Genomic DNA, 21,647 nt, shown 5'->3' on the forward strand with positions numbered 1-21,647 from the left:
TGGGAGGTACAGGTTTCCAGTTGTAGAATGAATAAGTCATGGGAATAAAAGGCACAGCATAGGGAATGTAGTCGATGATTTTGTAATAGTGCTGGATGGTGACAGATGGCAGCTACGCTTGGGGGGAGCAAAGCGTAACCTATGGAGTTGTGGAATCACTAAGTTGGACACCTGAAACTAATGTAACATCATATGTTAACTATGTTTCAATCAAAACAAAGACTATTGCTGATGTTTTAATGTTCTGATTTCCGGATGTATAAGGGACTCATTTCTCTTTTTTCTTATGCTATCTATAACTCACAATAATTTAGTAAACCAGGCTTTTTGCAAACAGAAATGACACACTTGTAAATGATACCTCATTGCCCCTGCCTGAGCCCTCCAGGATTCAGAAACTCTTGTTGAGCATTCTGATTTCCATAGTAATATAATTATTTGTATAGGTTCAATAAGAATTATCTGTCCTACCTGTTATCAGGACGTGACTGGAAACATTGGTTATATAACCAACGCCTTGCCTGGAATGTCATATTGGTCAATGATGCTCACTGAATCAGATATGATCAAACACTTTTAAGGAAGTTAAGGTTGACTTTATTGAGCAATGCATACAAAGCCCTCTTGGGAAAACTAGCCTGGTACCTGGTACCTGGCTTACAGAGTTCCCAGTCTTACAAGCGAGTAAGGAAGGTTACTTCCTGGCAAGCCCTGGAAGCTTAGGATATCTTGGAGACCCCAAGAAGAGAGGAATTGTCCCAAATTCATAAACACTGCAGATAAAATCCCCTTAGCTTGGCTTCCTAGCTTTAACGGGCTTTTAAAATTTCCAAGTGAGATTTCTTATGAAAACTTCCAGCAAAACAAGCTTAAGAAGGTCCAAATGGTAAATTACCATTCTTGCTGCACCTAGGTAGATAATCAGGCTAAATGTGATGAGGCCAATTTTTATTTTTAAGTATTTGTTATTGAGGTAAAATGTACATAATATTAAAATAACCATTTTAAACTCTATAACTCAGTGGCATTTAGTACATTCCTAATATTGCACAACTTCCACCTCAGTTTAGTTCCCAAACATTTTCACACCTCAAAAGAAAACCCTGCACTAATTAAGCAGTCATTCCCTGTTTCTCCCTCCTGCTGGCCCCTGACAACCTTCAGTCTGTATTCTGTCCCTATAGATTTACCTATTCCGGATATTTCCTGCAAGCGACATCATATCCTATGTGATCTTTTATGTCTGGCTTCTTTCTCTTGGCATAATGTTTTAGGGGTTCATCCATGTTGTAGCATGTGTCAGTGCTTCATTCCTTTTTATGGCCGAGTAATATTCCATTGTATGGCCATACCCCATTTTGTCTATACATTCATCTGCTGATGGACATTTGGGTTGTTTCTACCTCTTGGCTTTTGTGAATAGTGCTGCTATGAACATGTGTGTACAAGTGTTTGAGTACCTTCTCTCAATTTATTTGGATATATACTCAGGAGTGAAATTGCTAGGACATAATGGTAATTCTATGTTTAACTTTTGAAGACAGCCAAGCTGTTTTCTATGGCAGCTGCACCATTTTACATTCCCACCAGCAGTATATGAGGGTTCCAATTCCTCTGCATCCTCATCAACACTTGTTATTTTCTGTTTTGCTTTTTCAATTCTAGCCATGCCTAGTGGGTGTGAAGTGGTGTCTCATTGTGAATTTAATTTGCATTTCCCTGATGACTAATGATGTCAAACATCATTTTGTATGCTTGTTAGCCATTTGTATATCTTCTCTGGAGAAATGTCTATTCAAGTCCTTTGCTCATTTTTAAATTGGGACTTTTTGTTGTTGAGCTGTCTGAGTTCTTTATATATTCTGGATACCAGACGCTTATCAGAAATATGATTTGCAAATATTTTCTCCCATTTTGTAGGCTGTCTTTTCACTTTCTTGCTAACAACGTACTTTGATACACAAAAGTTTTAAATTTTGGTGAACTTCAATTTATCTATTTTTTTCTTTTGTGGCTTGTGGGACCAGATACCTTATTTTGAGTTCAAGAATAATCTTTCTTTGAGATTATCTTTGATAAAAAGGGACATGACTGTTCAGAGAAATTTTGTGTTTTAAAGGAAAACTCTGTGTCATCTATAACACACCATTCCAGGTATTCAGAATCTAGTTATTGTCTTTGAGCTATCATCTCTTCATAAACTGCAGGTTACTGATGAGTATGCAAACTTTGTCTTCTCTGGTAGAGATATAATTGACTTCCCCATGCGGAAGAACCAGTTTTGGTATCTACATGGAAACTGGACTGGACCTGGTTACCCTGCCCAAATTGTTGATCCTTACCAAATTTTCTATTCTTCCAGTGTTCTTCAATATCTGGCTAATATCCTCCAAATGAACTTTTCCAATTTTTCTTCCTCTCACCTGACTTGGAGTCACCAAGGACTAAAACTTGACGGCCCAAGTCCCTATCAGGACCCTGTGTTGCCTTATAGCTTCGTCTTCTCTGGGATCTGAAGCAGTCCTGCAAGCTAAAGCCCAATGACTCAATATAAATCTGAAAGAACTGGTCACCACAGCAGACCACGTATGACTGGAATTCTCCTTCAACAAGCTGCCACCTAGAACACGAAGGGTGTCTGAAGAAATGCTCAGGTCATGCATGTCCTTCTATGAGAGGTAACCTAGATTACGGACAGTGTCACCAAGAACACTGACATCTTTGCTCCATGAGTGGTGCTGCAAAACAGATTTTCCTCCATCGATGTATTAGAATCCACTTGACTGGTTACCTTCAGGGTTCAATTCTTGGCTGGCTCTTTTCTGTAATATAATCTTTTGTATTATTTTTTTTTCCATTTTAGTCTTCCCTCTTTAAAGATGTCTGAACTCCAAACCCTACAACAACTGACTTTTGCCACTACCTCTCAACAGATTGTTCAACTAGTTTTAAAGGAGCAGCTAAGAGTGCTCAAGAGACTATTTCTTAGACCCTGCTTCAGCATACTCAGGAGGTTTACCATTACCTCTGAGCTGCTTGGCGATAATACTCGTCTCGAACAAAAGGGGAAAATGACATTGTTGAAGTTTATCTGAGCCCTATGCGCCCCAGAAAGCAGTAATGTTTAAGAACCTTGGCCCCTTTTGTTTTCCAGGAAAAGGTGAATTGCAAGGTACCATCCTACCCCAGCATATTACTTTAGAATAATACCCATCTCCATCTTTCCCGATGACTCCCATAAGACTTGCAGATGACTCCCTTGTTTACCTGTCTCTGTAAAGCCCCAGGCTCCCTTGCTTTTCTTTGAGATATTCCTTATTCATAAATGTTCTCCCTATTGCAATAGGTGAATAAAATCATTTCCTCATTGTGCAGGGCATTTCTCTTTCACATCATCAACATAAATGTATTCAGAGGATAGATCAGGTTCAGCAAACATACGTCTGAAAACTCTGAGAAACGTGTCTGCAGCACTGTGGTTAGGAAATTTTTTAAAAAAGTAAGCTCTACACCCAATGTGGGGCTTGAACTCATGACCCTGAGATCAAGAGTCATATGCTCTACCAACTGAGCCAGCCAGGTGCCCCAGGCAATATTTTTTTTCTTTACCAGAAACATTTAGCTTCTTAAATGCCCTGGTGAACTGTAAACCACAAAGTCAATTTTTAAGAAAAAGCACAGGGCCCAGTCAACTGCATTTACTCACATGTATTTGCTGTTTTTATGTCCATTAGGCCACAGATCAGGGATGCTTGGATCTTGAATGACATTAAGACATTTTTTTAAAACATCAGGTGGCTACCTCACCCAGGCAGAGCCAGATACCTGCACTGTTCAACAGCTGCATTGTTACTGGCAAAGATTTTGCAACATTTTTTTTGTTCAGTCCTGGCATCAAAATTCAGCATCATAGATTTCCAGTGTTTACTTATTTGGCCCTTCCTAGTTTCTCTTTCAGTGGTAGCATAACTCTTATAATTCTTTACTTACATTATAGCTATTTTGGAACCAGCCGGTAGTATGGTTTGGCTTTTCTCTGTTGTTGGCATATAATAAAAATAACGGACAACATTTATTGAGTGATGATCCTGTGCCAGGAACTGTCCTAGGTGCTTTCAATGTGTTAACTCAATCATTTTTCACAGCAGCCCTGTGAGGTAGATACTATTATTATTTCCATTTTAAAAATGAGGAAACTAAAACAGGGAGATTAAGTATCTTGTCCAAAGTCATGTAGGTAGGAAGTGGTTGATCTTGAATTTGAGTTTAGGCAGTCTGGCTCTTCTGCACATAAGCTTAATCACTTTGGTAAACAGCTATGATATACTTCTGTCAACATTTGTTGCTTTTCCTCTCCTTCATAATTTCTTCCACCTCTCCTTCATGCCTATTCCTGTTTCCATTTCATTTATAATGTTGCTGAAATTAGTCTATCTGGTCAGTTGCCTCCTACCTCTTCGCTTATCTTTCGTGCACCACTTTACTACCTTTTCTGTTCGCCTCCCTCCCCTTTGCCATTTTCTAACTTGCATTTAGAAGCTTTTTGGTCAAAAAGGAACTGCCACAGATCCTTCTAGTAGCAACTTTTCTCTCCAGGTTTCTCCTACAATATCTCACCAAACTTTAATCCTTTTCAACTTTCAGGTTATGTGGATTTGGAATAAAGGTTGTTTTTTTGTTTTTTTTTTTTTTAAATCCCCCCCAAAAGGCAAGTAAGTGACCCAGGGCCAAATTTGTACCAACTGACTTCGTGGTGGTCCTCTCCTCTATAAACCCAATTTAGCTACTGTCCTAGCACCTTTGGATTTAGAAGTTATACAGGAATATGTGTGAAAAAGGATCAGGTCAAGAAGGCTCTACTTGTTAATAGAAACAAATCCAGTAACTGTGTGACAAAACTGAAAATGTTATCCAGGAAATAAAATAAATGTGACAGCAGCATAATTCTACACAGTTCTCACTCTTTCCACACCATTTGACATGATAAGCAGTCTCTATTAAAGACAAATGAAGGCTTGAGAGAATAGAAATATGGTAATATTTGCCTGAAAATGAATCAAGAAAAGGGACTATGAATTCATTATGGTGAAAAGTGCTGGAAGGCCACTTTCAGAATTCACAGACCATATTTCCCTTTGGATAATTATATAGTCTAAGGTAAATGAATGGGAGAAGTATAAAGCAGTTCTATTTACCGCCAAGAACCTTAGCTAGTTTATAAACAAAACCTAACATTTGCACTACAGAAGAGTCAAAGCGGTGACTAGGTCCCTGATAATTGCTGTAAGATTAATTCAGTTAGGGAATAAATTGAAGCGACAGGTCAAGATGAACTCAATCTACTTGTTGTTTCCTTTGGACATGCAAAGTCTCATTTTTTGGATCTAAGCTTTTTAGCACCTTTTTCTCTGATGACATAGAATTTTCATGTTCTAAACTATGGTTTTATTCAGTCAAGTATAGATTAGCAAGTCAACATCTTCACTTGGCTAGTGAATTTTTCTTTTATATCACTCTGCTTTTAGGGAAGGAAGTGAATGAGAAGAAACCAAACAATTTCCCAAATTTCCCAGCATATACCCCAGGTTCAGTCCAGATTTGGTCAATATCCAGGACTTTTGGTGATCTTATCCAATTAGAATCAAGGGTTTGCAGAAACACTGTGTAACTCTAAGTGATAGTAGCCAGATTCAATCAGGTCTGGTCTACTGTGCTTACTAAGGCAGAAAGCTATAGACACATTTTTTTTTAAAAGGTTAAAGAATATGTTTAAAACAAATAAAAAGTCTGGTGCAACTGTTCCCTAAACCAGAAAAGTCCATTAACCAGAACATTCCATTCCTGAGCATTCTGGTTAATCAAAAAAATTACTTTTTACTGTAAGCTCTCAATTAATGAACTTAAAAGCCTCAATGGTTTAGACATCAATATTGAGTTGAGGAATTCAATGTACTCTCTTCCTCCACAAGAAAAATAACATTTTATGAATAACTGATGGAAACCGTGTCTGCTCAACCTTTCCAGTTAAATAGAAAAAACACAAAAGCACTGGCAAAGCAGCTGTCTCAGGCTTAATATATATGTATTTGTATTTCTGCACCTGGTCTTGGCACACAAGATGAGTGTCTCAGGAGCCAAAGACTTTATGTGCTTGCATCCCCAACCTACGTAATATACCCCATTAAATTGGCTGGAGTTTATGTTAGGTGTGGATAGGAGGAAATGCCATTCTGCTCAGTGAACTGATCACAACCTCTGCCGAATCAGGAGAGAGGGAAGAGTGCTTCCTTTAAAAATGCAGGGAATGCTTTTCAGACTTTCTGGCTTCTGCTGATGCAAATCTAGGGTAATTTTTTGACATCCAAGAAAAACATATGGGAGCTCCTCAAATGTCCTTTGGCTATAGGATTAAGCCTCTTGACAAATTTTACCATGTATTACTGAAATTGTTCAAAACTTGGATTGAAAACACCTAGGGTTGTTGTCATGTTATATCTATGTTAATTATGGTATCAAAAAGACAAAATATAAAAGGTGGAACACTATTTTTTACACCTTTTCTGCAAACAAATGACTAGCTACATTCTGAAATTTTGTTCACAATTATAATATACATATATTCTACTCAATAGTTTTCAGCTGTAGATTGTGACTTCCTAGCAAAATGATAATTATTTCTATTTTATACAGAGGGAACTTTCATAATTTACCTCATATTTATAAGAAGGTGTCAAGCCCAAGGCAGGGAGTAAAGGGGCCTGGCTGGCACTCGTAGGCCTGGCTGAACAAGACTCAGAATCATTTTGGCCACCCCCAGAAAATGAGCCTTGAAATATAACATTACTCCTAGTCCCCAGTAGTACTGTGGCCTTCCTCTGATACCTCAGTCTTGGCAGTCTGCCTAAGAGGGGACACTGGATGCGATCAATCCGCAGGAGGGTGCTGAGGACTCATTCTGTGCTCTGTCTCTGTACTAAGGGTTGTGGACAATGCAAGATGTCCTGGACCCTGCCCTTCAAAAGATTATGACTGAGTCAAATCGAGCTGTAAGATAAGACAAATACATATTTAAAAAACCCATAAAATGTGCATGAATAAGTGTGAAATTATATGGTATAGACTATGTTTTTCTCAACTTCCAGCCACCTAGCCCTAACCTGGAAGCTTTCTTCTAAGAGGCTCAGAGGACATACGATCTCATTTACTCCCATTAGCTCCATATGAAGTAAGGGAAGAAATGGCTATTCCTCTTTTACAGTTGAAAAACAAAAATGATTTCTATCCCAGGGTACTTAGGGAATTGGCCACATACTATAGAGCTTCTAGGGGTCCTATATTCCTCCCAGTGTTCCCTTCTTTTTTTTTTTTTTTTAAAGATTTTATTTATTTATTTGACAGAGAGAGACACAGTGAGAGAGGGAACACAAGCAGGGGGCAGTGGGAGAGGGAGAAGCAGGCTTCCCGCGGAGCAGGGAGCCCAACGTGGGACTCGATCCCAGGACCCTGGGACCATGACCTGAGCCGAAGGCAGTTGCTTAACGACTGAGTCACCCAGGCGCCCCCAGTGTTCCCTTCCTATCATACACTTTACACTGCTTATTGTAAGTTTCTAAAGCACAATTCTGACAATGTCATTACCCTGCTTAAAAACCCCTCAAGGAGTCCACATGCCTATACGAAAAAAGACCCTTTCTTTAGCATAGTACACAACGCCCTTCATGGTCTTGGCTGGGCCTACTTCCTCAAGTCTCTTATCTCACCATTCCCCTCAAGTACTTAGAATTTAACCACATTAAACTTTTCTCCCTATCCCAAACACAGTATATTCTCTAAGTCTCTGGGGCTTTGCGCGTATGTAGTCTTGGATGTTGAATGACTTCCATCTCCTCTGCCAACCTCTTACCCATCCTTTAAGATCTGGCTGTGAAGACGGCCCTGAAGTTCCACCTTCCTTTTGCAGGCAAAGAAAGTTGATTCCTTTTTTGTACTCCAGCAGTTTATTTAAACCTCTACCACAGTACTTATCAGACTGGCTTGCACATGATTACTTCCTGTACCTGTCTCGTCCACTAGACTTTATAAACTCTTTGAGAGCAAGGACTGTATCTCTTACTCATCTTTATACCTTCAACACCTAGCACAGTGCTTAGCACATGGCAGGCTCTGAAGAAAACATTTTTTTTTTATTTTAAAGAATTTATAGGAATGATGAAATGTCTAAAGAATGGAGAATAGGATTCATATTTTTTACCTTGAATAAACGAAAAATAATGTTCAGATTATACATTTACAAATTCAAATGTGATAAACTAGAAAAACACTGGGCCTGATCAGTACCCAAATCAGGAAATTTTAAGGATCCATGACGCATTGCTCCCCTCCTTCTCCCCCGCCGCCCCGAAGAACAAACAAACAAATAGAGAAACAAAGCATGGATTTAGGTAGAAGCTGGTTCTGGATCTAGAGACATGTCATTAGTTTGTTTGTTTGTTTTTTTAATGTGTGATAAAATAGGGAGCTTTGCATTAAATATATCCAAAAAATAAAGTTAGATGTGGCAGTTTTGTTTGGTAGACACACTTAAAATTGAAATGACTTGAATCAATTGGCAAAGTGGGTGGATATCACTAGGGTGAAATTTAATACTGAAACAAAGAAGGTAATTCACCGATGTGAGACAAACAAGGAGAGTGGAAGATAGCTGTAAGGTCATATTTGAAGTGGTTCTCAGTACTGCAGCACAGCGATAGACTCCCGGGAGACTGCACAGACCATCTTGATGCTACGAAATAAAAACCTAGTGCTTCAAACCAGTGGACAGGCTTTAAATGTAGAAAGAACCATCTGGTGGTACGTTTGTCTCTGTAGTGACAAACACATGCACAGATAGCGATTGCTGTCCATTGTGTCATCTTTAAATATTGAAGACAGAGATGTAACAATGGCATGAAGGAATATCAAGATATGCATGTTCAGGCATAGGTTAGATCTGTAGCTCTTTTTTTTTTTTTTTTTTTTTTTAAGTCAGCTCTATGCCAAATGTGGGGCTTGAATTCATGACCCGGAGATCAAGGGTCACATGCTCTACTGACTGAGCCAGCCAGGCGCCCCAGATCTGTAGTTTTTAAAGTTCTCTTGAGCAGCAGACTGTTTTTTTTTTTTTAAATGAATTTTTATGTGGAATCCCAATATAGAAAACAAACAAAATCAACACTGCTCTGGTTAAAGCGTGAGTGGACACTTGGGGGCGGGGGTTCCAGAACCCTATATACTTAGCTACCCCTTTACTTCCTGTAGTTGCCACTGAGACATCTTAAGGAATCCTGGGATAGATACTGCAGAAAGGTCTCTACATGGAGAGAGAGATTAGAATAGATGACTTCTGGTTCTTCCTGACTCTGAAAGTCTATAATATGATAATCCTCTCTCTAATATTCAAGATCAGTCAGGAAATCAGGATTTTATTCCACTATGGAAGAGTCCAGTAGAGGACAATACAAATAACTAAGGGTTTGAGAAATAATCTTAATGATTACTTATTGGGCACAGGTAACAAAAGAGGTCTATCCCTTCCTTCCTCCCTCAACATATAAATTTGTACTGAGCACTCACTCTGTTCTATATATACTCTGGGAATAAAGATGAACAGATCATACAGATAAGCCTATTCTCAAGGACTTCACAGTGTGTGTGTGTGGGGGGGCAGGCTATGTGGAAGCAGGTGAAAAATACAAAAACAAACAAGAAAACAACATCCTGTGACAAGTGACATCACAAAAACAACACACAGTAATGTGATCGAGAGTAACAGGGTGTGTGTGAGCGTTACTTCAGATAGGTTGGTCAGGAAAGATTCTCTGAGTAGGTGATATTTAGACAAAGACCTGAAAAGTGAAAAGAAACTCACCCATACTGAGATGGAGAAGTCTTCCAGGCAGAGAGAACAGCATTGCAAAAGCTCTGAGGCAGGAAAGAACTTCCTTGGCCTATTTGAGAAGCTGAAAGGCCAGTGTGGCTGGAACACAGTTAATGAAGGAGAGCAGTACAAGATGAGTTCTGATGGGACCAAATCCCAGGGGCCGTCACAAAGAGTGTGGCCTTTATCCTTAGTGAGATGGGAAGCCTTTGGAGGCTTGTGAGCAGAGGAGGGGTAGGATTTGATTTAAACTACCGTTTATTCCATGAAGGGATGTTGTACAGGTCGTCCCTGGCACAAGGAGAATGAGCTGAGCTGCATCGGGAGAAATTTGGTAGCACGGAGGAAATTTGGAAGAATTGTTGCCAAGAGAGGCTGAAGAGTTTTGTTTTATGGCGTAAAGCTAATTTCTTGGCATGATTTAACAAGCAGCCAGAAAGATAATTTCTTTAGCCTTCTCACAGCTGTCAGCTTTGAGAATTTATCCTTGGTGTCACAGTCACTGGGAGAGCTGAGGCTCATATTTAAGTCTCCTCTCAATGCTTCTTTCACTAAATTAATTGCTTCTAAATTGCTTACAGCAAAGCAGCGAAAGATGGCAGAAATACAGTACTTCCTTTTTCAAAGACTCCTGAAAATGTGATTTTTCTCTGTTAAGAACCTACCTTAGTACTTGCTTATGAGTTAGTTTACCAGCCAGTTTCCTCCTGGCATCTGAACCTCAAATCCCAACCTTAAGTCAGTCTGGCCACCTGTTTTTTCTGTTCCCAAAGCTAGGATGGTCAAGTGCTATTGGAACAAACCATGTAACTGCAGGGGTACCCCATTACACATTTATGGTTCCCAATCACAGGTGGGTCTTCAAGGCTGCTCAGTAATAATTTACTTCCCTCTAGCTGTCTCTTTCTCACTCCTTACAATGGATACTACAATCTCACTAAGACCCAAGAGCTCCTGATCATAACTCCATCGCATTCACAATAAAATCCAAAGTCCTACCATGGTCCACAAGGCCTTGCATGACATGGCCCTTATCAATTCCTCTGTCCTCTCCTGCCCCTGTCCTCATTACTGACTTTGCTCCGGCCACAAGGGCCTTCTTGCTCTTCCTAAGAACATCAAATGGATAATGTTGTGCATCTGCAGTTATATGGTTTGCTTCTGAGGAACCACCAGATTGTTTTCCAAAGTGGCTGTACCATTTTACATTCCCACTAGCAGTGTGTGAGGGTTATAATTTCGCCTGTCCTCACGTGCATTTGGCATCATCTGTCTAGTTGATTCTAGCCATCCTGGTGGGTGTGAAGTGGTATCTTACTGTAGTTTTGCTCTGCGCTTCCCTAATGACCAATGATGTTGAACATCTTTCCATGTGCTCATTGGCCATTTGTACATCTTCTTGGTATAAGGATCTATTCAAGTCCTTTGCCCATATTTTAACTGGGCTATTTGTCTTTTTATTGCTGAGTTGGAAGAGTTCTTTATATATTCTGGACACAAACCTCTGAACAGATACAGGCACATCCGTTTTATTGCACTTTACTGTGCTCCACAGATAATGACTTTTTTTAAAACAAATTGAAGGTTTATGGTGGAAACAGCGAGAGAACTAGAATTAGAAGTGGAGCCTGAAGATGCGACTGAATTGCCACAATCTCGTGATAAAACTTATGGACAAGGAATTGCTTCTTATGGATGAGCATAGAAAGTGGTTCCTTGCGATGGAATCTACTCCTGGTGAAGATGCTGTGTAGACTGTTGAAATGGCAACAAAAGATTTAGAATATTACATCAACTTAGTTGATAAAGCAGCGGCAGGGTTTGACAGGATTGACTCTAATTTTGAAACAAGTTCTACTGTGGGTAAAATGCTATCAAACAGCCTCATGTGCTAGAGAAATCGTTGAAAGGAAGAGCCCATATTGTGTGGCAAACTTCATCATTGTCTTCTTTTAAGAAACTGCCACGGCCACCCCAACCTTCAGCAACCACCACCCCGATCAGTTGGCAGCCATTGACACTGAGGCAAAACCCTCCACTGGCAAAAAAGAGTATGACTCACTGAAAGCTCAGATGATGGTTAGAATTTTTTAGCAATAAAGTGTTTTTAAATTAAATATATACATTTTTTTAGACATAATTTGTTATTGCAAACTTGGAAGACTACAGTATAAACATACATTTTTATATGCACTGGGAAACCAAAAAAATTCACTTGACTCCCTTTATTGTGATATTTGCATTACTGCAGTGGTCTAGAACAGAACCTGCAATACCTCCAAGGTATGCCTGTGTATGATTTGGAAATGTTTTCTCTCATTCTATTGGCTGTCTTTTCACTTTCTTGATGGTGTTCTTTGAAGCCCCGGAGGACTTAATCTTGATGAGGTCCAATCTATTTATTTTTTTCTTTTGTTGCTTGTGCTTTTGGTGATATATCTAAGAAGGCTTTGCCAAAGCCAAGGTTATGATGATTTGCTCCAATGCTTTCTTCTAAGAGTTTTATAATTTTAGCTCTTACACTTAGGTCTATGATCTATTTTAAATTGTTATATATGGTAGGAAGTAGAGGTCCAAATTCATTCTTTTGCATGTGGATCCGGTTGTCCCAGCACCATTTGTTGAAAAGACTATTCTTTCCCTATTGAATTGTCTTAGTACCTTTGTCAAAAATCAATTGACCATAAATGTGAGGGTTTATTTCTGGACTCTCAATTCTATTCCATTGATCTATATGTCTAACCTTATGCCAGCACCACACTGTCTTGATTACAGTGTGAGTCCTCCAACTTTGTTCTTTCTCAAGATTGTTTTGACTTTCTGTAGGTCCCCTGCATTTCCATATGTATTTTAGGATCAGCTTGTCAATTTCTACAAAAAGCCAGCTAGGATTTTGTAGGGACTGTGTTGAATCTGTAGATCAACTTGGCAGTGTTGCCATCTTAACAATATTAAGTTTTCTGATCAACGAACATGGGATCCCACTACACATTATTTATATGATTCATAGTTACAAGGAACTAATGTGTAACAGACAATTTTTAAAGGTGGGATCAAAGGAATTTTTTTGTGGCTTTATTAAGATATGATTTAGATACCATAAAATTTATCCATATTAAGTATACAATTCAATGATTTTTAATAAATTTACTGAGTTAGGCAGCCATCACCATAATTTAGTTTTAGAACATTTTTATCCCTCCAGTAAGAGTCCTCATACCTGTTACAGTTAATCCCTATTCTTACCCCCAGAGCCAGGAAACTACTAATCTACTGTCTGTATAGATTTGTCTTTCTAAACATTTCATATAAATGGAATTATACCTTATGTGGTCTTTTCTATCTGGCTTCTTTTACTTAGCATATTTTTTCTTTTTTTAAAGATTTATTTATTTTGAGAGAGAGAGAGAGAGAGAGAGGGAGAATGCATGAGCCGGGGGAGGGGAAGAGGGGGAGAGAGAAAATTTCCAGCAGACTCCCTGCTGAGCACGGAGCCTGATGTGGGGTTCAATCTCACAACCCTGAGATCATGACCTGAGCTGAAACCAAGAGTTGGATGCTCAACTGATTGAGTCACCCAAGCGCCCCTACTTAAGATAATTTTTTAAATTAATAGAGCTTTCTAGGACAGTTTTAGATTTACAGAAAAACTGAACAGATAGAACAGAGAGTTTCCATATACCCTCTCCCCCACATATAGTTTCCCCTATTAACATCTTGCATTAGCCTGGTACATTTGTTGCAATACTGATATATTATTATTAAAGTCCATAGCTTACATTAGGGTTCACTCTTAGTGTTGTATGAGTTTTGACAAATATATGATGTCATGTAGCCACAATTACAGAATCATACAGAATAGTTTCACTGCCCTAAAAATCCCCTGTGCTCTGCCTAAGTATTCCTCCCCTCCTCTCCAACCCCCTGGTAATCACTAATTTTTTTTTTTTACTCTCTCTATAGTTTTGCCTTTTTCAGAATGTCAGATAGTTGAAGTCATACAGTATGTAGTCTTTTCAGGTTGGCTTCTTTCACTTAACAATATGCATTTAAAATTTCTCCATTTCTTTTTGTGGCTCGATAGCTCAATTTTTAAAATTACAGCTTTACTGAGGTGTAACTGACATACAAAATTGTAAGATATTTAAAGTGGACATTGTGGTGATTGGATACACATACACATTGTGAAAGGAGAGCCCCCATCTAATTAACACATCTATCATCTCACATATTTATCTTTTTTTTTGGTGAGAATATTTAAGTTCTAACCTCTTAGCTAATTTCAATCCTACAATACAGGATAGATCATTTTTTTATTGCTGAATAATATTCCATTGTATAGATATAACAGTTTACTTATCCATTTACCATTGATGGACATCTTGGTTGCTTCTAAATCTTGGCCATTATGAAAAAAAAAAGCTGCTATAAACATTTGTGTGCAGGTTTTTGTGTGGACATCAGTTTTCAACTCAATTGGCTAAATACCTATGAGCACGATTGCTGAGCATAATATTTTTGAGGCTCATTCAATTTGTCACATGTATCAGTATTTCATTCCTTTTAAAATCCTTGAATAGTATTCTATTATATGGACATACTACATTTTTTTATCCATACACTAGTTGATGGAAATTTGAGTTGTTCTCACTTTCTGTTTATTATGAATAACCAAATAGAATAGAGCAGAATAGACAAGCTATGAACACTTATGTGCAAGTCTTTGTGTAGACATATGTTTTCATTTCAATTGGGAGTGGAATTGGTGGTATGTATGATAAATTTATGTTTAACTTATTAAGAAACTGTTAAACTGTTCTCCAAAGTGTCTGTTAAAATAAGCCTTGCACCTGCCCTGCTGTCTCCCTCCAACCGTGGAGATCCTTCTCCTAGTCCTCAGATCAATTTCCTGGGTGTTCCAAGTGATCTGACCTCAATATGGCTGTGTTATAGGGACAAGGAAAGCTTAGGGTCCCCCTACTTCTCCACCATCTTAACTCCCTCCCCCTAAACTGTTCTCCAAAGTGTCTGTACCACTCTACATTCCCACCAGAAACATATAAGGGTTCCTGTTTCTCGACATCTTTGCCAACATATACTGCCTATCTTTTTTATTACAGCCATTCTAGTGGGTGTGTAGTGGTATCTCATTGTGGTTCTAATTTGCATTTCCCTATGATTAATGATATTGAGCATGTTCTCACATGCTTATTAACTATTCATATATTTTCTTTGGTGAAATGTCTATTCAAATCCCTTCCCATTGTTAAATTGGGTTGTCTGTGTTGTTGTTATTGAATTTTAAGAGTTGTATATTCTGGATACAAGTCCTTTATCAGATATGTAATTTGCAAATATTTTCTCCCAGTTTATGAGTTGTCTTTTTATCTTCATAATGATGTCTCTTGAAGTACAAAAGTTTTTAATTTCTATGAAGTCCAGTTTGTCAATTTTTTTGTTGTTTTATGGATCATGCTTTTGTTGTTGTACCCAAGAAATCATTGCTTTACCAAGGTCTTAATGGTTTTCTTCTACATTTTCTTTTGTAAGTTTTATAGTTTTAGCTCTTACACTTAGGCCTCTTAGCCATTTTTAGATAACTTTTGTGTATTGTATGAAATAAGGGTCTAATTTTATCTTTTTGCATGTGTATATCCAATTGCCCCAGTACCACTTGTTGAATCTCACCATATATTTTTAAAGGCTTTAAAAAGAAGTGTTTTTCTAACTTTGATTGTGAAAACTTTCAAGCCTACAGAAGAGTTAGAAGAATAGTACAACAAGTAGTCAGTCATCTTACACTTAGATTCACAAACGGTTACTAATTTCCCATTATTTGTTCTCTCCAGACACACACACACACACACACACACACACACACACTCTCTGCTGAGTCATTTGAAAGTAAGCTACAAATATGAGGACACTTCACTCCTAAATACTTCACCATGCATCTCCTAAGAAAAAGAAGTCTTCCACATTGTCACATCTAAGAAATCAGTATTAATTTAATAATGTCATCTAATAATATAGTATAAATTCAAATTTACCCAGTTATTCCAAAAATGTCTTTCATAGCTCTTTATGATCCTCCACCCCCCAATTCAGAATCCATTCAAGGTTGGCACATTGTATTTGATTGCTAGAGCTCATGGTTCTTTTTTAATCTAGAACAATTCCTTTACCTTCTTTTGTATTTCATGATAGTGGCTTTTTGAAGAGTCCAGGCCAGTTAACTTGGTGGAAGTCTCACAGTCTAGGCTTGTCTAACTGTTATTTTCATATTTAGATTCAGGTTAAACATCTTTGGCAAGAATACTTCATAAATGATGCTCTGTACTTCTTATTACATCAGGAGGCACAATGTCAGGTTGTCCTGGTATTGACAATGCTGGGTTTAATCACTTGTTTAACCTAGTGACTGCTAGATTTTCCCATTGTAAATGGACATTTCCCCTTAGTAATTGAGCAAGGAACCTGTGGGGTGATAATTTGAGACTGTGTGAATATCCTGTTCCCCAAGAGCTTTTTACTCAATGGTTTTAGCATCCATTTGATAATCATGTCAAAATCAATGATTATACTGGGAGTTGTAAAATAGTGATTTTCTATTCTATCTTCCTTTTATATTTATTAGCTAGTATTCTGCTAGAAAAAAAGATCTTTCTCCCTTTTTCCCCCTTCTCTCTCTACTGAATATCACTATGGACTAATGGATTATTATGATTACTGTTGTTGCTATAATCCATTTCCATTAATAGTTTCACAATTTCAAAAAAGTACATTATTTCCTAGCTCAGTCAACAGAAAAAGTCTAACAGCAGCATGCATCAGTAGCAATGAGCATACCTAGTGCCTAGACTGTGGTAATGAAATACTGTTTCCTACCAATAGGAACCAGGGCTTTGAAGAGAAATGGCTGATTCCAGGGCTGGAGTGGGGACAGTTCAATGTGAACTGGGGAAATTTTGTTCACCAGAAAGCAAAGGTACATTAAAGAAGTGATGGGGTCATGTAAAAAAATACATAGGCGCCGGCTTGGAGGAGATCTCATTGGCCAAATCTGGGATAATGTGAGCACTAAAAAGGGGGGTGCCCGGGTGGCTCAGCCTGTTAAGTATCTGCCTTCAGCTCAGGTCATGATCTCAGGGTCCTGGGATCGAGCCCTGAGTTGGGCTCCCTGGTCAGCAGGGAGTCTGCCTCTCCCTCAGTCCCTCCCCCCGCTTATGTTCTCTCTCAAATAAATAAATAAAATCTTTTTTTTTTTTAAGTGCTTCTTCTTCTTCTTCGTTTTATTTTAAGTAGGCTCCATGCCCAGCATGGAGCCCAATGCAGGGCTCAATTCCACAACCCTGAGATCATGACCTGAGCCGAAATCAAGAGTCAGACGCTTAACTGACTGAGACACCCAGGCGCCCCCTGGCGATAACTGTTTAAAACAAAAGAAAGAATCGAGGTACATTTACCAGTATCAAATGCCGGTCAAGTAAGATGAAGATTAGAAATTACTTGTCTCTCGTGAACCTGGTAAAAGGAGTTCCAGTGGAACAGACAGTTGCGGAGTAAATGGGAAAGAAAGAAATGGAAGAAGCAGGCAATTTTATGGAAAATGGAAGGAAAGAAATAGTAGCTTGAGGGAGATAAGGTCAAGGGAAGTTTAATTTAGGGAGGTTGGGAAGAAATACCAAACAAAGATAACATTATAAACCTTTTTACTTCTTATGTTTGAATAATCTTTAAAGGTCACAATATACAGGCACATGGATATTCTTGAAACAACCCTTAGGGTTGGTATTATTATGACTCTCATTGTATACATGGGGACACTGAGGCTCAGAAAGATGAAGTGTCTTGCCCCAGATGTCACAGATAGTGAGCCACATTTGTGTGTGCCTGCTGGGTTCCACCCACTGGTTAAGCCCTAAAATTACCAAGACAGATAAAATGTGGCCACTAACACATATAACCTGACCCGTCTCCAATCCACGTCTTCCTCTCCCACAGTTTTACGTTCTTTTTCAGCTTGTCTTAGGCAGGCCATGGTAAGCCATGAACCTCGTTTGTTCTTGCTTGGGATAAGAGAAGAAAGCCTAGCACAAGAGGGCAAATTGTATTATTAGTAACAATGAAGTTGAGTATGTTGAGGACCGAGAAGGGTCTGTTGGATTTGGCAGTCAGGTGATTACTGGTATATTTTCAGTGGTGTCAGAAGAGCAAACTGAGGAGCAAATGAATGATGAGAACGTAAAGGCAGCAGAGAGAGAGAGACAGAGAGAGAGAAGGGGAGTTATAGATGAGGCCTGGTACAATATGGATAATTTTAAAGGCACTTCCTTTTGGGGTGCCTGGGTGGCTCAGTGCCAGCAGTGTGTCAAAGCCAGCTAGTGAGTGCTGATTATTAAATATTCAGGAATTTCGCAAGCCCTTTTGAGAGTATTTATATCATCAAAATTAGCAAATACTACAAGTTTAGGGCTTTATTTTTTCAGAGATCTGGGTTGCCAGCATATTACTTGTTACTGTTTCTATAAAATGACACATGTTCAGTAAAATATATTCAACTACTCAAACTTTAACAAAAAGTGCAATGACCTGAAACCTCACTACCAAGAAAAAAACCAAAAACACTGTTTCTTAGGAGCAAAGTCTTATTTAATGGAAAAAATACATTGCTGCTTTATAACCTTCCATAATGTGCCATGGATATCTTTCCATGTCAATTAAGTATAGAGCTATGTCATAATTTTTAATGGCTGTATAGTATTCCATTGTGTGTATCTACCATGACTATTTTATTGTTGAGCATTTTAGGTTGTTTTTGCTATCATGATGCTGAGACCAACATCATTACATGTATTTTTAAAAAGCATTTGTATAATTTTCTATCTCCTTTGGGGTAAATTCTCAGAACACTGCTGACTCATAAAATATGTTTATTTTTCATTTTGATACATATTGCTCAACTCTCCTCTGTAAAGTCCCCCAAAATTTACATTCCCACCAGTAAGTACAAGAGAGTGCCTGTTTCCCCACAGCCTTGGTAACATTGTGTTAATCTTTTATATCTTTGCCAATCTCACAGATAAGCAACAAAAACACATGATTCTTTGTTCATGTCCTTGGTTATCAGTGAAAATGAACATCTTTTTATAACAAATGTTTATTGCCCATTTGTATGTCTTTTGATAACTGCCTTTTCATGGCCTTTTCCCATTTTTCTCATGTGGAAGACTTTTGCTTTTTGCCCTTTCCTTAAAACAGTTTCCTTCCTTAGATTCCTATACATCACAGTTGACCCTTGAACAGTATGGGTTTGAACTGTGTGCATCCACTTATATACATATTTTTAAAATAAACATAGTATAGATTATACATTTTCTCTTCCTTATGATTTTCTTAGTAACATTTTCTTTTCTCTAGCTTATTTTATTGTAAGAATACAGTATAAAATGCAAACAACACACAAAATATGTGTTAATCGACTGTATTATCAGTAAGGCTTCTGATCAACAGCTGGCTATTAGCAAAGTTTTGGGGAAGTCAAAAGTTATATGCGACACCTGAAGCTAATGTAACATTGTGTGTCAAATATACCAAAAAAACCTCCCACAACCCATTATATGCAGATATTTGACGGTGCAAGGGGTGAGTGCCCCTAACCTCCATGTTGTTCAAGGGTCAACTATACTTCTTTCTGGGTCCTCTCCTACAATGTTGCCAGTTCTTTCTCTGGTTTCTCCCCCTCTGTTTGCCCCTTAAATGTTGATACCCTCTTCTCTTCTGTTCTACCCACTTTTCCCCTGTGATCTCATGCATTCCTATGATCTTAATTAAAATCTCTAACAACATGAATAATCCCAATGGTAATAGTGATAGTAATAATTGCAAACATTTATTGAATTCTAGGTACTGTAATTACTGCTTATATGGAAGAGCTCAGCTATTCCTCACAGGAAGCATGTAAGGCAGACACTAGCATGAAGCTCCATCTTACAGAAGAGGAAACAGAGTCAAGAAAATTTTAACTGGCTTGTCCAAAGTCACAAAGTTAGTAGGTAGAGAGCTGCTGGGACCAAACTCAAGTCTTGTCTGGTGCCAAGTATACTTTATTACATCCCATGATGGTATGCTATGTCCTGTCAACATTAGAGGTTGTCAAACTATGGCCCACAGGCCAAATCCAGCCTAATGTGTTTTTGTTAGTAAAGTTTTATTGGAACACAGCCATACCCATTCATTAAATACTATGTATGGCAGCTCTGAGGCGACAAGAGCAAAGTTAAACATGTATGGATAGAGACCTTATGACCCGCAAGGTCGAAAATATTTACTATCTGGACCATTACAGAAAAAGTTTATCTACTTCTGATGTATACATAGATAATTTCAAAAATCTACATCTTTGTCACTGACCTATCTTCTGAGCTCTCAATCTGCTTATTGACTGGACACCTTCAGCCCATAAATACTTCAATCTCAACATTCTCAAAACTGGACTCTAATGCACCAGTTCCTGCCATTCCTGACCTCATACTCTACGCCCAGGGATGTGACTGCATACTGCCAGTCCTTACTTTTATACCCATGGCAGACATTGCTAATTGATCACATTACTCTTTCCCATTAAGCTCAGAGACGGCTTCAGAATCTTTCCTAGCACAGCCTTTTATGAAGGCCTGGCATGAGATTGGCAGTGGGAGGTACAAAGAAGGGGTTGGAGTCAAAAACCATTTTGGAGGTAGAATTGAGTAGGATGTAGAGATGATGGAGGCCCATGTTTCTAGCTTTTGTCTGGGTAGATGGGGATATCTTTGATTGGTAGTTACTATCAATCAAATGGAGTCAGCACATGACATAAAAGCTTTTTGCCGTCCCTGTACACAGCCACACCCAGCTTCTCACTGGTCTTGGAATCTGACCAAGCCTTTCACAATTCCATGTACCTGCACATGATTCTTCACCCCAGAATGCCATACTCCCCTGCTCCGCCTGGCAATTCCTTCTACGTCTGACAACCAGCTTAAATGTCACTACCATGAAGCTTTCCCTATGTGGATTAGTCATTTCTACATGGTGCCCCCACCAGTTCAGAACTCTATTGTAGAACCAGTACATAATATATACATTATACTGTATCTATCCTTCCTAGATTGGTCTGTCTAATCCACGAAACCAGGAGCTTCCTAAAAGCATGGCACAGATCTTACTTTTCTTTGTGTCCCTGAGATCTAGCAGTATCCAGGACATAGCAGAATGTCAGTATGGTAAATCGAAAGGAGGATAAAATCATGCAGGTATCACTGTCTAGCCAGACCAAAGCTTGGTACATAGTTCTTGACTCCAGCACCTTCTTTGTACCTCCCACTGCCAATCTGAGGTCAGGCCTTCATTATTTACACTCTGGATTATTGCCATAATTTCCCTGCCTTTAGTCTTGGCCCCTCACATCGGCCCCCTATGCTAATTCCCTCATTCAACAAATATCTATGAGTGTCTACTAGATGTTCTTTGTCTTCATCGAGCTTGTATTCTAGGAGAGGGAAACACAACCATCAGAATGATGCAGCTCTGACCGTGTCATTTTCCTTGAAACCTTCAGGGGCTCTTCCTTGTCTATAGTCCAAACTATGTGAACATGGTGCATAAAGCCTTCCATGACCCAGCCCTTACACACTCTAATTTCACCTTTGTATTCTGTACTCTACCAATACTGAAATGCATACACCATGTT

General features: G+C 38.7%; 1 protein-coding gene across 10 annotated transcripts in view; it reads right to left on the bottom strand.

The window, feature by feature from the left end:
- HDAC8 (histone deacetylase 8) overlaps positions 1-21,647 on the bottom strand; it is a 214,365-nt gene that overhangs the window by 158,793 nt on the left and 33,925 nt on the right. For 8 of the 10 annotated variants that reach the window (XM_064574252.1, XM_045879520.3, XM_045879525.3 and 5 more), the window contains exon 5: positions 9,908-10,015. The exons of the other annotated variants lie outside the window; for them this stretch is intronic. In XM_064574252.1, coding sequence (XP_064430322.1) covers positions 9,908-10,015 — 108 coding nt within the window. The remainder of the gene's footprint in view (positions 1-9,907; positions 10,016-21,647) is intronic. 10 annotated transcript variants of the gene reach the window in all.

The sequence above is a fragment of the Mirounga angustirostris genome, unplaced genomic scaffold, assembly GCF_029215605.1.
Source record: "Mirounga angustirostris isolate CCGP_5_RB_7025 unplaced genomic scaffold, mMirAng1.0.hap1 SCAF_11, whole genome shotgun sequence".
Classification (NCBI taxonomy): domain Eukaryota; kingdom Metazoa; phylum Chordata; class Mammalia; order Carnivora; family Phocidae; genus Mirounga; species Mirounga angustirostris.